Source organism: Thunnus maccoyii, chromosome 23 (assembly GCF_910596095.1).
Source record: "Thunnus maccoyii chromosome 23, fThuMac1.1, whole genome shotgun sequence".
Taxonomy (NCBI): domain Eukaryota; kingdom Metazoa; phylum Chordata; class Actinopteri; order Scombriformes; family Scombridae; genus Thunnus; species Thunnus maccoyii.
The window spans coordinates 11,934,465-11,956,459 of record NC_056555.1 but is presented as its reverse complement, the minus strand read 5'-3'; the positions used below and the strand labels follow the sequence as shown (position 1 = coordinate 11,956,459).

Here is a 21,995-nt window from a genome sequence, read left to right as displayed (position 1 = left end):
AAAAAGACTGAGCATCTATACCCAGGCTAGCAGCTCTGTGAGGCTGTACTTAGGCACAGCGGTTAATTGAGTTAAATGCTAACAGTCAGCATGCTAACAAGCTCACAATGACAATGCTAACTCGTTTTTGTTAAGCAAGTATAATGTTGACTATGACCACCATCTTGGTTTGGCGTGGGTCCCCTGGCTGTGAATTGCAACATGAACATTGCAGTTATATGGTATGCGCCTTGACCATTAGGCCACCCCACTAAAGTTATTATATTCATCCTAAGGGGAGTGTGAATGTCAGTACCACATTTGTTGGAGAAGATTTCTTGATAGTTGTTGAGAAATTTTTAACCAAATGATGAGGCTATCCCTTGAGCTAGATGCTAGCATGGCTAAATATAACACAGGTTAAACTACTGATTTAACGGTTTTTCAGGAGGAACCGTTTTAGGTTCTTTATCTTTCCGCATGTTTGAAGCTGCTCAGCAACATGTGATCCTGTACTGGCTGCTTGTCTACAGTATATGTTGTCAAAACTTAAATGGGAGAAATGTTGCATCCATTGAGCATCTTCTTCTGCCAATGCTCTTGACAAAATTCCTGTGATGTCACTGGCTCATAGCTCCTCATTAAGTCGGTCCTAGCTCTGCAAAAGAAAAATTTCTTTCATTCTGAAAAGGCCAGCTCAGCAATGTGACGAAAACACACCTGGAAACAGGAGTGACTCTCAACCGAGATGCTCTGAATGGGAAGATAATTATCTCCAAAAAGGCATCAACATCAGTAAGATCCCATTTAAACCTAGGCAGTAAATTCTACTGTAAAATCCATGCAAGAGTGCAAGGTGCCATCCACGGGCACATTCACACTTTTTTCCCCCAGAAGCACTTCTGTTGAAAGTTTCCCTGCTTTTCATGAGTTAAGGCAGTGATACCAAGGGAAACTGTGCTCCACCAACTGCCAAAGCATGGCTGGTTTTTAATCACAAAGGAACATGTTGCTGTCGGGAAATATTTCTAATGCAGAGCCTTACTTTTCTGCCTCTTTCAATATTGCTCAGGAGAAACACGACTCATCGCTCCCTGTTTGTCACAAAACTGCGTTTCCCTCCAGAATGAAAAGTCGGTAAAGTAAAAGGAAAAGTGTTTCTCTATTCCCCCGATCGACAAGTACATTTGCATAAAGGAATACTACACGATCCTTTAAAGGAAGAAGATGTCAGCACACACACACACACACACACACACACACACACACACACAAATCCAATCAAACTCACACAAACACACACACACACACACACACACACATCAGAACCAACATTTAACATACATTTCAGCCCAGAAGCCACATATTTAATCTTCCATAAACACATAGTTAGATCATCTTCATTCCAGTGAAGACAATTTCTGTGATGTATTTTTTTTTTTTTTTTTTTTTTTTTACATCAACTCTTGGTCTTATACAGCAAAGACTGGTTTCAAGAGCATTCGCCACTATGAAGACCCAATCCAAAAATGTTGACTCTTCCTAGTCAACCAGAAAAATCTCATCTTTCTAACTCACTTACAGTAGTTTTGTTAAGATTATGGGCTTCTCCAGGACTCTGAAATTATTGGTGGAAATTGAGCTTTTCACATCACTTTGAGAATGAAAAAACCTTTCCTCCATGTACGATATTTATGATTTTGTGGTATGATTGGATTGTGGATTGGGCATTTATGATGTGAATGCTCTGCGGGCAACATAATGGCAAGCAGATGATCATTTCTATACCTTCAGAGATGCACCAATAACATTTTTTTTTTTTGGCAGAGTAAGAGTACAAAATATTCAGGAAGTACTTGATACATTTTGGCCTTTTATAATTTTGGCCATAACTACTGATTAAAAAGTAAGAGAGCTGGAAAAAAAAAAGAATACCTTCATCACCCATAATTACGGTAAAATACATAGTTAAGTTAAGTGTTCATAATTTTCTGTCTCAAAGTAGAAGCAACATACAATATTAGCCGTGGTCAGTCAATGTTATCGGTGCACCGTTATATACCGTGATCATCGTTTTCTTTTCTTCACATAAAAGACAAAGCTAAGTAGATTCAGACATGTAGTTTTTTTTCTAAACACTTCTGTACACAATACACGGGGCACGGTCATTGGTGTGGGTGTGGCTTCATATTTCTCTCATTTCATCTCTTTCTTTCACGACATGTCTCGCTTTTGACTCACCATGGCTTCACTCCGCGTGCAGCGCCCAGAAACTCCTACAATCATCTTGTTTGTTTGTTTGTTTGTTTTGTGTGTCGGCATGGAAAAGTCTGCTGACACATTGCCTATCAGCAGCCAAACACATTCTTACCTTGCCATATGTCCAGCCTAGTGCAACATGTCGTAGTTGGATTTGACGGCGGGGCAGCAGCACGGGGATGTGAATGCATGGTTTATCGTCATAATCTGCAGCTTCTCTCCCTCTACACGTCTGTCATTCCTGCCGCTTACTGTACCTCTCACACATCTTCTCTTTCTCTTTTTTTCCCCCCTTTCAAACTCATTGAGGTGTTTTGCCGTTCATCAGAGGTGTGTGAGTTACCAAATCTCTCATTCCCCACTCCGGTGGAGAACTATGAGCTGAGGGTGAATTTCTGTGAATTTTAAGATTTTAGGAACATTTTGGGGGAGTTTTCAGGCTTCGGGTGTGGGGTCTATTAGCAGTGTACGCTACCTCCATATTTTGGGGTGACGTTGGAGGCCAGAAGGTGAAGGGTTCAGAGGATGACAGGGAGGGGTAGTTTCGAGGATAGGGTGGTAGGAAAGGGATTCATAGCGCCGTGCTTCAGTGCAGCAGCTCTTCAAGCTCACTGTCTTTGAGCTTCGCATTGTCTCTGACTTTGTCGAATGTGTACGTTTTCACAATCTTCCCGTTCTGGAAGACTGTGTGCAGCAGGTCCTGGAGATGAACAAAAAAACAAGTTAGGGTGAATATAGAGAAAAGGGAGTACAGAAGATAGGAAGGTGACAAGGGAGAGAGAGAGAGAGAGGGGCAAAGGAAACAGAAAATGTGGAGGTGAGTGTTGATGAAATTCATTCCTGAGTGCTAAAGCATTTATATACAATACAGTCAAAAGTTTGGACACACTTTCTCATTCAAGTGAACAGGAAGCTGTATCCAAACTTTTAACTGGTACTGTAAACAAAACTTTGTGTGCTACTGTGGGTTATTGAACTCACCACGCCATACTCCTCCAGGTCGCCCTTGCCCTCTTCCAGGGTCACAAAGTCTCCACTCTGAGTCCGGTGCAGAGACAGGCGGCCTTTCTTTGACCTCTTGTTGGGGTCTGCCACTGGATCCTTGAAAACATTCACCTGAACCGCAGCGCAAAAAACAATATCACATTAAAACATGGGCATTGGAATTTTAAAATCACTGTTATGCTAAGTGCTGTACTTAAAAATACACAAAAATAGAAGATTTAGACAAAGAGTTGAGGTGAAGTTCTGCACAGATTCATCTGAGGTTACGTCAGAAATAAACTCATTTAAAGATATAAAGAGACTGAAAACAAACTAAATGCATGGTTTACTCTGTGTAACTACAATGTTTTAAAACAGATTCTAATCCCAGAGCCTCAGTCCTCACCCCGAGGCCATTAGTGACCACATAGCTGCATTTGAAGGAGCAGTTGAGCAGATCTCTGGTCAGTTTCTGCAGCAGAGCCCCTCCAGAGCCGAAGGCAATGTTCTCAATGGACCACCTGTGTTGCTTCATACCCTCCACTATCTGTGGAAAAACAAACAGTCAAAAAAAGAAGCAACACATCTAGTCTCCTAATGAACAGTGTGTTTGTGTGTCTATACCTCTTGCAGTGTGTTGATATCCACTCCATCTCCTTGTATGACTCTAATGTAAGGTGGGAGCACCTTAAAACCTTTAGAGTTCTCCACTGGAGCAAACTTCTTACCCAGGATCTCCAAAACCTGGCAGAAGTAAAATAAAAGAGATGACAGATATGGTCATCACACATATCTAAGTGTCCTGGTTTGGGTTAAGATCCCTGAAAGGTCATTTGAACGGCTGGTCATGGGAACGCACCTTCAAAACCGTATCAAGTGGGTTTCCTGAGTCTGGTCGGACAACCAGCGGGGCGTCTGCGCTGCGCGACTCTATCAGCCCCCGAAGGTCTTCGCCCCAGATCTTCTCACAGGCGTTGTAGATGTCGTAGCTGTCGCTGACTATGGATACGGGCACGCTGGGAAACTGCTTGATGATGTGCTCAAAGGCATCTTTCTCATGGTCCTTCCCCCACGCTGTGATGGTACTGTGGAGAGAGCAGCAGAGATATTACAATACTTTCTCTTCCCATATGACTGATCAGCAGTTTAACATATTATACACAGTTTCTTTGGTTGATTTTAGAAATGAACAAACACCTAAACTAGCAAATAAACGTGAATAGTTTTCCACCATCCATTAAAAACATAAAGAAAATGAGAAAATCAGATGGAGGTTAACTAGTTTTTAAAGGAAGCCTATGAGGGCAAAAGAGAAATTAAACAGGTAAAAATGTTTGCACAACATAAGGAAACGAACAGCTGAAGGCAGTCATAAGACATTCATCATGTTGCAATTCCACAAATTGTCCAGAAGAGGGCAGTCCACCCAAGGTTTTAGTCTTTGATGAAACCGGCCTTGGGCCAAATTATATTTTTAAGGGTTTTAATAGGTTTGTTTTAGCCTAGTTAGATACCATACATGCATATTTATGTTATTAGTTAAGACATTAGGGCATGCATTAAGACTATGTTCAATTACTTCTTGATTTTTAAGTTAAAGGGTTAGTTCACCCACTCTACAAAAAACATATCTTTCCAGCCTGAAAATACTTTTGTTTTGAGGTTTCTGAGATTTGTACCGCCGCCCAACTTCACTGGAAGTACTTCTTCCAAAGAAATAGCCCTTGTGTAACCTGTTCACAGCCCACACAGAGTAAACCAAAGCTGCCTGGCACTCAATCAAGAACAAAACAAACTCAGAAAGATGGTATGTTTTAATACTATTTGACACAATAGAAAGACTTGCTCTGAATTGTACTTATAATTCAGTCTTTATAGAGCAGATCTGATTATTTACTGCTTGGTATTTTTTTTATTTCAACATTAGCTTCTCTACATCCATTCTGAAAAGTGTTTATTTTTCTTGACAGGGCATTTCTGTTTCACTGAAAGCGTACAATAAACACTGGAAGAGACTCAAAAGTTTTGCACACAAGGTTTGAAGGTGACACACCCCTGCTCTACGACAACTTCCCTCCCTTTCCTCTACATGGAAATCAAAGTGGAATTTCACTGTGACTCCTCCCCTCTGAGGTAAAAACCAAACACATTGTAAGAGGGGGTCGTTACATAACGGTTGCTATGACAACCACTGCCACCATCCCACAATGCACTGGCGCGGGAAAGAAGGGTGCGCTGGAGCAGCAGTAAATGCCCTGGTGGTGAGGAAGAGGCGACTCTGTGTGCATGAGAGCCAAACAGAAATGGTGACTGTGTGTGTGTGTGTGTGTGTGTGTGCGTGTGCATGCAGGATAAATGGATCATTTCCATAAAACAACGCCAGGGACATGTGAGTCAGGGCAGCAGCCAATCCAAATCTTCACCTCCAGCCGATCACAGCCCCATGAAACCGAGATAGATGACGCACATAATGAGTGTGAGGGTGACCGCGCTCTAATCAGGGGAGCAAATTAACACCAATCTCAGCCAAATGATGGGTACATTTTCACTCCGGCTGATAAAATCCATCTACTTTTGGCAGATAACCAACTATTATTTGGAGCAAGTTTACACTTTGGAAATCAATTTGGCTTGTGGATGAAAAAGTTTGCTTCCAGACCTGGCTCTTGGCCAAAACGTGGACTATCTCACTAAAGAGAGCCCCGGAGATGAATAGACGTGCCTTCTGTAGCACTGTGCTTTCTGGGAATATGTGGGAATGCATGGCCTATGATGTTAATTAACATTGAGCACAGGAATTTAGAAACCTCTAGGGACTCAATTTTATGCTTGAGGTTTCTGTGAACCTTGTACATCCCTTAAAAGGAGTGTTGGACACTTTGGCAGACACCCATCATTACTTGGAGGTCTTATACTACTGGTGTAATAATTTAAGTAGGTGGTGAACTAGTGCCCTACATCACGCTGAAAACAATGCCACTTAACCTTCTGTAAAAGCCAGGAAACACTCCAAAGCTAAGAAAAGTAGGTTAGACAGCGAGATCCTCTATCTCTTATTAAGCATGATAGGTACCTGTGCTCTGCAGCAGGCACTGAGAAGCCTGGCACGGGGTCCTTGGTGCCGTAGTACTTCTTAATGACTCCGATGCCGGCGACCGTGTCTGTGCCCTTGAAGTTGACCAGATGGGCGGAGGCCCCGATACCTGCAGTCTGCAAACAGGAAGGAGAAAGGAAGGAGGTTATGGGGGATAAATGGTAAAGACATCACTTATTAATCCATCTATTTATTTTTAACTCGCTAAGATATTTTATTTTAGTTGTTTACTACATCTACTGTAATTTACTTCATACCTCTTGTGAGGAGACGCCCCTGTAGCCGAAGTCATGTAGTTTATACTCTAGTCCATCCAAGTTCCCAGAGGTTTCTAGGAGGTACTTGGCGAGGATCTTCTTCTGCTCTCTCGAGTTGGTCGCCACTGTGATGGGGTACCAGATCTGCACCAGGATGGTCTGATGGAGGAAGAACAGATTTGTTTTTATATCAGAGTGATATTCACTGGAAAGCTTCACTTCCTCTAATTTCCCAAACGCATCTATGATTAAAAAAATGGAATGTTTTCTAATGTTTTTCAGGAAAGACGAGGAAAAACTGTCTTGCAAATGCCTGTAAAGTCCCATATGTGAAAATTCAATTTAAGTGAACCAAAAGTAGTTTTTTTTAAGCGCTGATAAGACAAGTGAATGACTGGTCCAAACTTTCTTGTTTTTTTTTAAGTATTCAACTGGTACTAAAACCTAAAGCTAACAGGCTCAGAGGGATCAAAGGGCTCAAACAAACTCTGGGAATAGTACATTCCTCAAAGCCCCATGTCAACTCTGGACCAGAGTCATAGATTTCAATATGAAAACAAGTGGCTTATCTGTACTCGCCGCCACCTGGAAAATTTTATGAATGCACCATTTCTACAATCAGAAGTGGACAGTGCATGTTTGTGAAGGTCCGCCTATCTATGCTTCTGTGCAAACATTCATTTCTAGGAAAAGGCACTGAGGTTTAAAATCCACATGTAGCTTAATATTCTACACTGATTTATTTGATTCATTTACTCCTAGAAAGAGAAATCAACTTTACACAGAGACCACTTTGTCCTACTACAATAAACAGCAGATATTTACTGTGATTACACATTGTGTTTGCATCACAACTAATATGACAGGAATGACAGCTAACGTAAGTAAACGTGTGTCAAAACTCAGGGGCAATAGACAGATAATGAGTAAACATGATTTTCAAAACTATGCAGTGTGTGTTTTCCCTCTGACCCTGAGCGGGTCACATGCCTCCTCAGACTAATCATAATCTAAACCATAATATGGACTCATGTGACTGCAAGAGCAGGGCGCACACAAAGACACACACTTTGCCTTATTTGCATGTCGACCTTTTGTGAGAAATCTATACGTAACACTTAACATATAAAATAACTGCAACACGATTGAATGTAGATATAAACACATTCAAAGTTGCACAATTTGTTCTACTTTCATGAGATCTAGAGAAATCTACATGTGTTTTTGTGTAAAGAATTACGATGATTGTGACATTTATATGATTACAGTATGTGATGATCATGTGACAGTTTGTGATGATCATGTGACAGTTTGTGATGATCATGTGACAGTTTGTCAGGGATAATGGGTCCGCACAACGGTAAAAACAACACTCGGGAAAGAATGTGTGCACCCACGCACGCACAGACATACAATCACATACACACGTGCCAACATAACTTCTCGGTCAATGTCCCAGAACAAAATGGAGGGAGATAAGGAATGAGAGAGGGGGACGAGAATGAGGAAGGTAGGGGGTAATAGAAAGTAATAGAGAGCGATAAAGACTGTAAAGAAAAGGATGTGAAAGAGAATATGACAAAGTGACGGAAAGTAAAAAGAGCGAGGGAGAAAAGAGAAACAGAGTTTAACCTAATGACGCAGCTCAAGGACACCAGGCTGAATGTCTAATTTTACATCAGCCGTGAAGAATGAACATGTGTGCGTGTGTGTGTTTATGCGTGTATTTATATCAGCTGAGGAGACTGGCAAAGTGTGTGCATGTGTGGTGTATCCAAATTTATCAGGACAGAGTGTGTGTGTGTGTGTGTGTGTGTAGGGGGGGGTCACTGTGCCATTCAGAAGACATAGGACTTGATAAATCTGTTCAGATACTTTCAAAAGCTGACTGCTTTCTTTCTGCGTCAAACGATATAAACAAAGAAAGCATGTTGTGGTGTTGCTTTAATCATATTCTTAGAAAATACTGCATGGTTTAACTGTGGAAGCAATGGAAACAACGTATTTATGAATGGGGCCGACGTGGTGAGAGAGAGCGCATGAGTGGAAGTGAGTTAGAGAGAGACGGAGTCAGAGTGAGGATATTGCTCATGGTAAATGAATTTAGTTCTGCCGAGTCATTGCGGACAGTCTGTTCATGCAGCATTAAGTTCATGAGATCTTCCTGATCTCTGGGCGGAGCAACACTACGCATTAGCTACTGAGGCCGCCCCATTAAAAACTCCAGACTGCCTGCTCACATCACTAAAATCAATCAAATTCTGCTGTACTTCCTGTCACACAACACACACTCTGTTACATTTTGTGTTGCTTTTAAATGACAGACCATCAAAGGTGCTTATATTCATCTGATTACTATGACATGAGTGTGATGATTAAAGGAACAGTTCAGTATTTTTGGGGGGAAATACACTCATTCGCTTTCTTGCTTGGAGTTAGATAAGTAGATGGATACCACTCTCGTGTGTGTGCAGTAAATATTTAGCTGGAGCCAGCAGCAGGTTAGCTTAGCTTAGCATACAGAGTGGAAACAAGGGGAAACAGCTAGCTGGCTCTGTCCAAGGGCAACAGAAAAAATCCACCTACCAGCACCTCTAAAGCTCACTAATTAACACGTTATTTTTGGTTCGTTTAATCTGTGCCATGTAAAGGTGTAAAAACCACAACTCAGAAGACAGAAGTTTTGAAATGAAATTGCTTAAAAGGTGAAACTAATGGTCCTCACCCTTTGATACAGTCTTAAAGTGAATCACACTGTAACCGAATGAAGCCGGCAGACATTCTCTACTCTGTTGAGAATAATTTCAGTGATGTGATACCTCAGGGAACAGAACATTGGTCAGGGCAAGGAGTTGATTTAGGACTTCAATCATGTTGTCATCTATAGAGACACCAAACAAGCATCTGAAGGATTTTACTGGTACTTGACTAGCTGCTCTTGTCCTTTTCAGCCAACCTGTGTGAATCACTTTGCTGCAGTCACAGCACATTTCTCTGCAGTGATTAAGCAATAAGCCATGACAGGACTGTAGTTCAGTAAGATTTAAGAAGAGGTGAGAGGTGCCATGGGGCATGCTGCCAAGCTTAATTCTTTATGGCTTTTATAAAATTGTTAGCTCTCCCTTGTAATAAAAAGGGCATAAATGTTACTAATATCTTTTGTATTTAATCAATAATCAAATAAAGCAAACTATTAAATCCTAATGATGTGCATAGCTGTGTAGTTTTAGTAGCAAGACAAGTAGCACATGAAACTGCTATGAGGTCATAGCAGTGCCAAATTCACAATGGTGTTTAACATGTCGAAGAACTGAACACTGATGCCATTAAAAGCGGCACTCCAGCGATTTAGTATTGCAATTCATAAAGTTGAGAGACTCACAAGAGACACATTTAAAAAAATAAATAAAATAAAATCCTACGTTTCCCAGAATTCAACTAACAGTATCTTTGAGTTAGATCCTTCCCGCACAAGCTTTCTGTGACAAGCAACACTTTCAAGATAATATAAAATATGATTAAAAAGCTTTACTTTCATCTACCAGTGGGCCTGAAGCCCAGAGCGCTCTAGTTGAATTATACACTTGTATCACGTCAGGACCCACAGGAAATGGCTTCTGGGCCCGGAGGACAAACAAAGCAGACTTACCTCCACCCAGTTGGTGAGCCAGTAGCATTCAGGGTCTGTGCTCTCCACTGTGAACAAAACATTGCCTCGAGGAATGACGCTCCCCTCTGGCACTGCCTTGATTTCAATAGGCAGATGTCCATTGTATTTCTGCAAACACAAAGGTACAAATATCCCACTCAGAATCAGATTTACACTGTCACGGCTTCTTCTGTGTGGCTTGTGCAGAGTGTTAATATCTTTATCTATACTGAGATGACCTGCAAAAAAAATACAGACATACATACAGAATTCCTGCATGCTTTTTCAACTGGTCTGGAGCAAATATGTGGGCTGCATTACTAACTAAATTTAAAAAAACTAACAAAACAAACATCACATTAGCTGAAAGAAATGTAATCTATAACTAGTAGATCATAGTCCATACCTTAGTGCCAAAACCTGAGCATCATTTGTATGCTTGATCTTGATGATCATGATCTAATCTTTACATTATTGGTAGATTTTATAACACAATGAAACTGGGAAAAACACTGTACATTCATCTCTCTCCGCTACACTGTGGATGCGGGTTTCTGCAGTGATTTGCAAAAAAACAAAGCTGGCACGTCGAGACTTGATTAAGCAATGTGGTAAGAGATGACAGAGAAATAACTGATTCGTATAAATGTGTTCTAAAGGTTTATTAACACTTCTTCTCACTTGAGGAAAAGTGTCAGTACAGAGCGCCGTGCTCTCTCCAAGGTGCTGAAACTGAAGCTAACAGTTACCTCTCAACAATCAGAAACCTTAAATTGTCTGTGATTAATTGCTGGTTAGTTGCTGAATCTGACTTGTAACTGAATCTGAATTAGCTGAGCCTGTCTTTCCTCTTATGGTGTTTGGTTTTATCCATTCACAATTTTTGAGGATCTTCAGACCACTTCAAACTCAAATCTTGCAACAAATTCAATCCGCCGAGTAATGAGATTGCAAGCTTGATTTATGTGTAATATGTGTGTTTACCAGGAGAACACTGTGTGTCGTTAGTGTGTGTATACATGTATTAGAAAGACCTTCAGTCTCTCTGATAACAGAGGCATCACCTTCAACATGTTTCATGTGTAAACATAAGCATGTGCTGATGCCTGTGTTTATGTGTCTGTTTCCACTTTCAGCTTTTTCCTCATGAAGCATTCCTTGAAAATATTCCTTGCAACTACTTCCTGGTATGTACTAAAAATATGCACGGACATCTACAAAAGTAACACCTTGAAAATTAGTTTTTCTGGACATTTTCAGCAGTCTCTTACCTCCAAAATGTAATTCCATCCCTTCTCGTTGAAAACATCGTCTTGGAAGTGTTCTCTGTATACCTCCTTTGCCTCCTGGATCTTCTCTGGAGTCACTACCTTTCCTGGAGAGGAGGAAGGAGGAGGGGGGGGAGAGGGAGAGGGAGGAGTTGGGGAGTGGAGGGAGAAAAAAAAAAAAAATCAGAAGGATGCGATGTACAGGCAGAGATTTTGGAGAAACACACACCGTTAAACAGAAGGCACTGGAATGCTACATTACTGTCCGCTGTTGTAATTAAATTAGAAGGATCCCGTGCTGACAAGGCGTCTTTGTCCTCACACACACACACACACACACATAGAGAAGCCACTTCCTTGTCTCATTTCAAGTTTGGCTTGTTTCAAGACCATAGAAACAGTTGTACACAACAAACAATAACAGGAAAAAAAAACTGTATAAATGTAAGAGGATATCTTTAGTTATATTAGCCGTTTGATTTCAGTGAAATACATTTTGGGAAAATTAATGGAAAATTATTTTTTTTAAAAAAAGGTCTCCTTTAATGTCACAATATATGGTTAAAAGTCCAAAAAGTCTCCTTTCATATCTGACAGACTGGTTTGGGTAAACAGATGCTTTCGCTTTAATAATTCTGCTGTATCACTCCCCCAATAAAAGTAAAGTTGAAACAATTAAATGATAATTTATGACTTAAGTGCGCTCATGACGTACACTTAGGCTTCATAAGTTCGAGGTACACGGATGCATCTCTGATAGCTGGTCTAATCATTACGCTCAGAGGGACGCTCTGCGCAGACAGCTGGCCTTTCTCCCTCATACGGTGAAAGAGCAGCTGTGCTTTTGTCTTCCCCCTCTCTGTTATCCCTCCCGCACCTCTGCTACCGCACCATGAAATCCTTTTAAGAGACAGGAGGGAGATGAATTCTTTTCTCTCTTTCACTCTCTTTTTTTCTTTATGTCGCTCTCTCTTTCGTTGCCTTCGGGATCACACTAAATAACTTAAACAGCTACCTTTACAAACTTTGAGTTAACTAGGGTACGGAATATATTGTATGCATTACACTGTCTTACTTCAACCTTTTTCCACTAAATTTTTTTTTTTTTCTTCTTAACCTGCTGGCTTTGTGTTATTCTCTGTAAGGTTTAATCATTGTGAAACACCTTGTAACCTTGTGGGTTAAGAGAATGTTGCTGCAGGCCACAATAGCAAACACCTGCACTGCTGAAGTGTCCTTGAGCAATGCATTGAATCTTGAGCAGCTCCAGGCGCGCTGTTCTGCAGCTGACTCTGTACTCTAACCTCGCTCTGGAAGGGAGAGAGCTAAAAGATAAATGTTCTCCCACAGGGTGCAATTAAGTATCAGAAACAGCTCTACAAAGCTTGCAGTGTTGACTTTTTTACCTACAATTACTTAGTACCTGGTTATTATAGTTGAAAATATTTTTTTATATATAGCCTCAACTGGATAACAGTAGAACAGTGGTTGTACGGTGCAGCTCCCACAGTAGGGGAGGATGAAAACATTACATGGATAGTTGACTTCAATAAATGAAAGAATAAAAAAAAAAAAGTCTACGCCTGAGTTACGCAATCCAAGTACTGGAATTTCACCCTTATTTTTTTTGGTAAGTTGACTGAAAACACATTTTTATTTACACAAACGGCTGTAGCAGAGGTGGTGACTTCACAGCGTCAAAACCTGCCAGCTGCAAAGTCATACAGCTTGGCAGTGTTTACCAGCGAGAAGCTCCTACTGGGTTGGGGGTCGTAGCTTCACTGTCACTCAGTCAAAGGCACTTCTATTCAAGCACAGGAACGTGATTCAACTCTGAGTCGAGACTTACCTTTTAGGTATTTGTGGAGGATGTACTGTAGGCCGTAGAAGACGGTTTTGTCATATTTGACTTTTCTGCTTTTGGTGGAATCTGTCCTCTTCTCACGGCACTCGAAGTAGGAGTACACTTTACTCGTGTTGGGGGGGTACTGTTTGTAATGTGTTACCTGCGGAGAACGGAGACAAATGAGTTGGGTTAATGCTAAAATAACACATTAAACTAACAGCACAACTTAAGGCAACGTCACATAATTCCTAGACACACATCACAGTGTGGTCTGTGAAGAGTCACAAGACCTTTTTTTTTTTTTTTTTTTTAAATGGCTAAGCCTCAAACTGAGTTAAGTGTAAAAAGGGGGGCTCGTGCTTTATATGCCTTCCAACCTCCATACACACAACTGTGAGAAAATTCATAATCATTATCTGTTTGCTCTTACTGAACTGGTGCCAAATCATTTATTAAAGGAAATGAGCTCTCCATGTCCACAAGCAAGGAGACTTAAAAATGCATGATTCCTTAATGAGGTTAATATACACCAAACGATGTGAGTACATCACTCTTGTTGAGCCCTTCCCCACCACACACACACACACACACACATGTATGTGTTCAAGATTAGGTCCATTTCCCGAACAAGGTTTCTTACAGATATATACAATTATTCATGTTGAATCGCATGTGCAGGTTTTTGGATGAATCCAGGTCTTGTGATATCATGGCTTTGGTAAACAGGAGCAACTGGATCTGCTATGTGGTTGCCATTTCACAGTGTATACTTGTAAAATACTGGATAGCCCCAGCTTTCAGGGGAACTGATGAAATCTCACAGATAAATGTTGAAACACCTTTCTATTGCATGGCAAGTCTTGCTTTAAAATTGCTAGGCAACGTGTGGAATTGAAAACTGCAAGTTTAGCCTACACACAAAGTCTGAGTTATTCAGGGTCACAACCCAAAGTTAAAGGAGCGCTGCCATCATGGTGTTTTATCTGCGATTACAGCAAACATTCCACTTCAACAAAAGACCCACCAATCAATTCTGTGTGACATTTCACATCTATTGAAATAAATCAAATAACATAGTACTAAAATGTCACAATCGGGGTGAGACACGCCAAACTTTTCCCCACAGATACACGTTTCTCCATTATTCTACGACTGTTGTGTGTGTGTGTGTAGTGATCGTCTAATCTATTGCTGTCAGCTGACGGACACCGGGAGCATTGACAGTTAAAAATCAAGACTGTGCAATAGGGCAAACAGTTTGAAAGCATGTCCAGGCATGTTTCGCACACACACAGAGAGAATAAACTGCTTCAAAGAAAAGATACAGTGTCAGCTGTAGCCATCCGGCCATCAATTAAATCCCAGATGACTCCAGGGATTTCCACTGGGAACACTAGGGCATTTGAGGATGTAACCCTCATCACTGTGCTCTATCTATTCAATTCATGTATCATGACATTAGGGAAGAAATGAAGCAGCATTTGACTGTAGCTTCTGACCTTGTCTTCTCAACATGCATATAAAATGTAATCAACTTATTTACATGGGAGTCTTGGGATAACACAGGTTCAATCTGACCCACGTCTGTGAAATAAGCTGACGTCAACGTAAAGCACTGGAAGTCTTGTCAGATGACTTCAGGAAATATTATTCTAAGTGGAACAAGACTCGGTTAAAACCTAGTATATGGCTGGACTGTGTATGGTCAATGTTTGAAGTCGTGGCCAGTTTGTTACAGGGATAGTCAGTTGTAGTGTTTATAATTCCTGGATATCAAATGTTCCTCTGCAATTTTCTGTAGTGGTCATAAAACAGGTATAAATGCAGTTGCAAGAACAATACTTTCCACTCATATCTGGGGATGTTTGATTTGAAACTTTATTTTAATTTTAACTATTCTATCTCTTAACTCCCCCTGCTCTTTCATCTGTTTGACTCTGCGGATGTCTCGTTTTCACTCTGCATTGAGTATTTTGTCAGAATGATTGTTATTTGCAGCGCTTTAACTGTGCATGTGCATGTGCCTTTTTTCTGGTCGATGATCACGGAGGCTGCGGTGGAACTTGTGAATAAAGGGTTTTGACAACAGCATTTTGGTTGCAAATTCAGGAGGCTTATCTCCGCCTGGTAACCGCAGTTACAGTCAAATCACAGGCACCAGAGCAGCCCCCCTCCCCACGCTAAGCTGATATAACAGCTACATGAGTCGCGTGTTTTACCTGCAAGACTCATGTTTTAATGCTGTTGTTCATTGTTTGTGATGTGAAAACGTCAGAGAAGAAAAAAAGCTTGCGTCCTGGTATAAGGTTCAGCGGCAGTTGACCAATGGTGTAATTTCATCACTCACTCAGTCAGTCACTCACTGACAACTGTGGTTAAAGCGTTGGTCCATGTCAATCAATTCTAAAAAAAGAATTAAGTTACAGTTCCCTCAAGGGTAAGGGATGGCATTTTAATAAAAAAATGAACAGCATTTCCCATTTAACAGGGCTTGTCTCTCATTTGACAACAACCTTGGCAAACTATTTCTCGCCATTGTTGCCAAGGTTACACTGGAATAACAGGTATAATTACGTGTGAAAATTACCTTAAGGCTAGATCATAAATCAAGAAAGACAAACATTATCTATAGACAGAATAACAAAGTGGACAAGAGAAGGTGAGAGGAGAAGAAATAAATGTCAATGACCTACTCAGTTTCTTTGACCCCGTCTCTGTCCTTCCCACTGAGCTTTCGAGGACTCAAAATAGAGTCAAGACACACATGACACTAGTCCCGACCACGTGTGTGTGTACACATTTACTGCCAGACATGCCGATGAATACACACAAATACAGTTTTAAATTCACAAAGCCAGCATCAGTCAACTTTTTAAAAGGCACACTACCTGAACCTCTCATCATTAAAAGGATATTAACCATTTCTAATATTACAAAGACGGCACACTTATTGTTCACAAAAAAGAAACCTTTATATTTAGTCTTTATGATATAGTTTTATCAAAAGGACATCTGGTAGTCAGCATCTTTTTCAGTGTATTCATACTTTCTTCACGTTTCTTCCACAAGACTCAGATCACTATTCTCCCTCTTTTGATGATCCCACAGACTGAAGTCTAGTTTCCATCTAAATGTAGCGCAAATTCTTACAAAATTTCCAGATCATCTGCAAAAAAAATGCTGTGAATTGCATTTCCATCCACTACTGTTATGCAAATATTAGAAGTTGTGAGCATTTTCTTTTTATCAGATGGATGCTTGCAGTGATGTTCACACACAGAATTATCATCTAGCTTCTTTTTAACTCATTGTTTTGATTTATGGCACACAACTTTACCGTTTTGGCTCATTCTCAATAATTTCTGGCACAAAATCTATGGAAAAATGTACACTACCTACCCAGCATGTAAAAAACAGACAAAGTTAGCGATTAGCAAGTGAACACAATGGTTCATTTTTGCTGCTATAGATTCAGATATTTCCCTCGGGAGTTGGTGGAGACCAGTATGGAGCTACAAGGAGACTGAATAATGGACTTACATTTATCAGGTGGCGAGAAACTTGACTCTTAATGAATCCTAATGCTGCTCCGTGTCTGCTGGATGGGAATTTCTGCTAAGTTTTAAATGAGAAACACACTCACTGACAGCTTTAATGTTTGCCCTGAGTGTATCTGAGTCTACAGATTAATGTTCAGTTCAGTCTTTGATCTGACACAATGATATGTGTAAAGAGGTGGATTTTTTTTTTCACTGAGATATAACACATACTTCCTCCTTTTGTCTGCACTCAAACGCTGATGGTAGAGAGATACAGAATTTGAGAGTGCAGTGCAGATACAAACAGTTTTGGCTATGTGTATATAATATATTTCAGTGTGTTATGTATATTAATACATTGTAGCACACAGATTGTCATTATAAAACAAGTTATTTCATGGTTGCCCTGTCAAGACTATCAGCTATGTGTCGAACACCAGCTGTTGACAGTGGGGGAAGCAACTACACGGATAATAAAATCAACAAAATTTGCAGAATTTTTTGAACCTTGTCAACTGCTGTGAATAGTGAGAGATTACAGACTTTGGGTTTTGACAGAGAAAACCCAAACCTGGCTACCAGTAACGCAGGTGCTGCCCCTCTCTTCAAACAGCACAACATCTGAGGCATGCAACAGCTGTTAGTGTGGCATTATAATGCCTAATGGGGCCATCCCATTATCTAAATGCCACCCTCACTATAGTTATTCTGCTCTGGGAATTTTTTCCCCTCCAACAAAATCCTAGACCCCTACCTACTCGCTCACCGTAATTCTCTTTGGATTTAAGGGTCAGAAGATGTCATGTTACGTAAATGTGGTCATACGGCATACAAACTTGTGTTGTGGTATTGCTTTAAAACCTAACAATGACACGCTGTACACCTCCAGCCATGGTATTCTTAAACCTGACAGACTCCTCATACCAACAATAAACCCGTACATGTGTGTGTGTATGTGTGTGTGTGTGTGTGTCTGTGTGTTTCCAGACAATAGGCAAGCTTGGCTTTGGGGCTGAGCTTCTCTTTACAATCCCAACAGACAAAACACAAAGGCATTCAGGTGCAGCTTGTTTTTATATCCTGTGAACAAAGTGTATGCCTCTGGTTGGTCTGTGAGTCACTCTTTTAACACACAAGACATGTACGACGAAGGTTATTACACAGTCACGCACAGACAAGATAACACGGATACAACTCGCTTTCGATTAAACAACAGCGCACACCCGAATATATGGCAAACACAGATGTAAGAGGGTCAGTACAGGACTGTTTGGTTCACCTTTTGTGTAACTCCACTGGCTGTTTAAAGAGACAATAACAGTAACTTTAGCCCGGTATGTCAACACAGACGCACCTCGTCTGGCAAAGACGTAACATGATATTGGATCAGTGTCGGCTCAAATGTTTTGTCTTTACCCTCATTTAACTGACCTTTGCTGTCTCTCATGAGCCTTTAAGTATCTGGACTTGAGAAGAAACACACTCAGCAATGATCTGTTTTACGTTGGACACGCTCACACCCGGTAGCTACCAGGAGCAAACGCCGCCTTCTTCTGTTTGCCACTGAGCAGCTCTTCAGGGGAGAAGTGGTATTGATATGTATCAGTTTGGTGATGGTTGAGTTTTGCACAATTTGTTGTGTACAACAATCTTAACATGACATACAGAGTGTGCAAAAGTAGATTATGCTGGTTGAGCCATTGTATAAGGGAGATGTATTTCATGAGATTTTCATTTGTTATGCTGCTCAGGGCTCATAGTTATGTTGTAGCTACAGTATATAACATTAATTACAATGTAGCTGCTTTTCACACTTCAAGGCTTCTTAATCAGGTCAGATTATGGCGTTTATTCTAAAGCAGCCACAAGAATCGTTCAGTGATAATACACAGAGATACTTGACACATGATTTGTTAAGGATAGATGTTAATCTGTGTCTACATTTTGTATTTTTTTAGGTTTATAGTGTTTACTTCCTTAGGCTACAACGGTATGATCCAATAATTCAAACCACCGAAATTATAAACAAGGTCATGAAGAAGAACAGAAGCAATGTCACCTGATTATAAAAGAGCACTTCTGTGAAAGTCCCTTTTTCTTAACCACCTCCCTTCACAACCACTCAGTGTTATTACCATGAATGATGTGAACACGGTATTGACTGTTCACGATCAATAGTGTGTGCATGACTTGAACGGTCTAGATAAGAAACACAGACGATCGTTATAAGAAAAGATACGTTTTGAGCTCTTAGCTCTCCCTGTGAAAGGCTTTCTATCGTGGAAAAGAAAACCACAAACTATAACTAATAAAATAGATGAAACCAAAACTAATCATTTCCAAAAAAATGGGAACTAAAATGAATAGAAATGCGGTAAAATCTGTATCCTGGAATTGAAACCAAATGTACAAATCTAAATTAAAACAGTAATAGTGTTTCCCTTATAATAATACAGCCAACAAGAACCCCCGCCAGGCCACAAAATAATTTTTTAAATGTCAAAAATAACGCCAAATATCCATTCATTTGCAAATAAATAGCGTTTGGGAGCTGCTGAGCAGTGCTGTCTCGAAACGTGAGATAACGTCTGTGTCGTTGCCTGGGAAACTGCAGGTAGCATGACTCCTTTAAAGGAACAGGGCAGCGCGTAAGCAATCAGTGGTTAAGCAAGCGGCAGAAAATGACGGTGACTGCGTGCGGAGCACAGGAAAAGGTTAGCAGGTTTGGTCTGGTGCCAGGCCAAACCACTCAACCTAGGGGAAACACTGAGTAAGTGTGAAACTCGTCATAACTTTGACATTTTTAACTGTGACGTTTTCAAGAAAACTAGGAATTTCCAGTTTAAAAAAATCTAAGTGCTACGTCAAATTCAAAAACTCAAACTACCTACACCCTGTAAGGAGATTCTGGGAGAAAGATATAGTAGTTTTCTTGTAAGAGGCTACATTACATGATAGCGCAATACTTCATGTCTACATCCTAATAAAAACCATATTATTATTTGGGCACTTTTTTTTTTCTTAGTGGGCTTTTTATGAAAACTAATTTATCCACACAATACAAAAATTTTATGTTGTGCACAGGATCATTTCCAGTTTCTATGATAATTAAGCTTATAATGGGGTCAAAATGCTAATGTTTTTAATGGAGCTTTACGGTTATATATATCAATTATTCCAGACATAGTATAAATATACTGATGTGCCGAGTTACAGAAGGTCAGAACAATGTAAGATTAATCTGCTACTTATCTGTATAACTACTTTTATCTTATTACATCAGACTACATTTTAAAGTCCCCCTACACTCAAAAATCTGTATTTCTTCTTATTCCTACAGTTGGATGTTTGAGCTTCACTGTGCAGAATGATGATTGTGCAGAGTTTGACACTAGAAGGCTGTTTTCACAGTCATCTGTTGAGAGTGGAAAGTTTCTCTGAGCTCACTGAAAATCAAAATTTTATGGGTTGGGCCTACAAGCAGGATTTGTGACATCACAACTAGTTTGGAAGCCAATCCTAGTCCAATATGCCATTACACAAGTGTGATGTGGAAACTTAAACCTCCAGGGCACAAACACTGAGAATGAACTTTACAGTGAAGTAGGAGAAGTCATGTGTCCAGCAGTTAAATGTCTGAAATGAAATATATTTGCATATTCATAGATTCTGGATTTTTATTGAAGGAGAAGAAGTAGATATAATTTTAAGCATTTTAACAACATAATTGAACTTTTTTTTGTGGAAAAACCATATCAGACATAAATTATTATTCAAAGTAGATTATTTTATATATGTCTTAAAACACGTCTGGAGGGGATCTGAAATTCATTGTACACGTACAGAGCTGTAATATGATCTCAGTCTGAACCTTTTAGTTTCAATCTTCATCACTTACATTTTCTCTTTCAACTCAACCTCTCCGGTATCCCCCAACTCCCTCCCTCCCACTTGTCCCTCCATATTCGCTGCCTCTCTGTCCCATCATCACCATCACTGAGTGCTGTCACATGACCGCTGTACCTGGCAACCGTCCCGGGCAACCACTTGCTACGTGCCATAATACATTCCTGCAAATACATTTGTTGTACCGTGTGTTTATGTTCTCTCCAAGAAGTCAGTCTCAAAGATAACGTTATATTTACAATTACACCGATGCTTAAGAGTCGGTGTTTAACTTTTAAATGGCGTTTAAAGGCCCCCGAACGAGTAAAATCAATGTAGTAATTTGTACCAGATAACCTAGCTGTGTCACAGAAGGTCAATACCCGGAATGCTTTTAACTTTCGGTTTTGATTTCTCGAAAGTGATGCTTTTCCTCGCACACTGAATGAGACTTTGCCCATGTGCAGTTCACCCGACTACCCACAGAGCACTTGCTAGCTAGTGGCTAATAATAGCTTCTTTTTTTAATATCAATCCCCTCTGTCTGTGAGCTAGCAAGCTAGCTAATTCAGCTAGTGTGACTAGCGAAGCCGGTGAGAAACTGGCTCCGTAATAATCAGCGGTGCTGGGTGTGAGTTAGCCAGCTCAAAGACGGATGCTTTCTTTCTAAATTTAGGTTGAGCCAGCCCTCTCCTCCTCTTCCAGCAGCTCATTCAGGCCTGCTGTGAACCGACGGAGACCCGGCCACACAGAGCAGTGTGATGGCCTTGGGACTGATGATGAAACCACCTTGACTTTATCAATTTTCATCCATCAGCCGCTCCCCTCCACCCAAGCCAGCCTCCCAACCCCCCGTCCGAAACCGCCATTCGCACGGTACCTTGTATGAATCCGTCGCTAGCATTATGTTGAAGTCGGCGTCTCTGTGCTCCATCTTTCCCCCCTTGGTTGTGAGTCAGTCGCAGCTGTCAGTGTGTTGTGTTGCGCGCCGTGCTGCCGGGACTCCAGCCTGGTAGTGGAGCTGAGCAAAGGGGGAAGGACGAGCGAAGGGGGCCGGGCGGGGGAAGGGGCGGGCGGACGTTCGTCATCAAAATTCCGGCGCCCCCCGGGTATACTCGGTTCTACTCGGCTACGTTATGCCAATTTTTTTCCCTAGAATAGCGAAGTCATGACCCGCCCTACTCTTCCTCTGATTGGCTAGTTTTTGTTGCCTTCGTTGGCTGGGTTGGTTAGGT

At 40.8% G+C, this 21,995-nt stretch overlaps 1 protein-coding gene across 1 annotated transcript; it reads right to left on the bottom strand.

Annotated features, from left to right (window-relative positions):
* Positions 1–1,406: 1,406 nt before the first annotated feature.
* On the bottom strand, positions 1,407–21,814 carry nampt1 (nicotinamide phosphoribosyltransferase 1). Its single transcript, XM_042403811.1, has 11 exons — positions 21,641–21,814; positions 13,340–13,496; positions 11,494–11,597; positions 10,223–10,351; positions 6,574–6,732; positions 6,296–6,432; positions 4,082–4,307; positions 3,847–3,966; positions 3,629–3,769; positions 3,220–3,354; positions 1,407–2,938 (listed from the first exon to the last, which is right to left on the bottom strand). Exons 1-11 carry the CDS (start codon positions 21,692–21,694, stop codon positions 2,825–2,827), a joined length of 1,476 nt encoding a protein of 491 aa, XP_042259745.1. The 5' UTR covers positions 21,695–21,814; the 3' UTR covers positions 1,407–2,824.
* Positions 21,815–21,995: the final 181 nt, after the last annotated feature.

Excerpts from the sequence above, each read along its gene's own strand:
- nampt1 (XM_042403811.1), bottom strand. The coding sequence starts at position 21,694 with ATGGAGCACAGAGACGCCGACTTCAACATAATGCTAGCGACGGATTCA. Across the intron at positions 6,733-10,222 it reads GGCTCACCAACTGGGTGGAG|ACCATCCTGGTGCAGATCTG; the intron begins GTAAGTCTGCTT and ends TTCCTCCATCAG. Across the intron at positions 6,433-6,573 it reads GGGGCGTCTCCTCACAAGAG|ACTGCAGGTATCGGGGCCTC; the intron begins GTATGAAGTAAA and ends TCCTGTTTGCAG.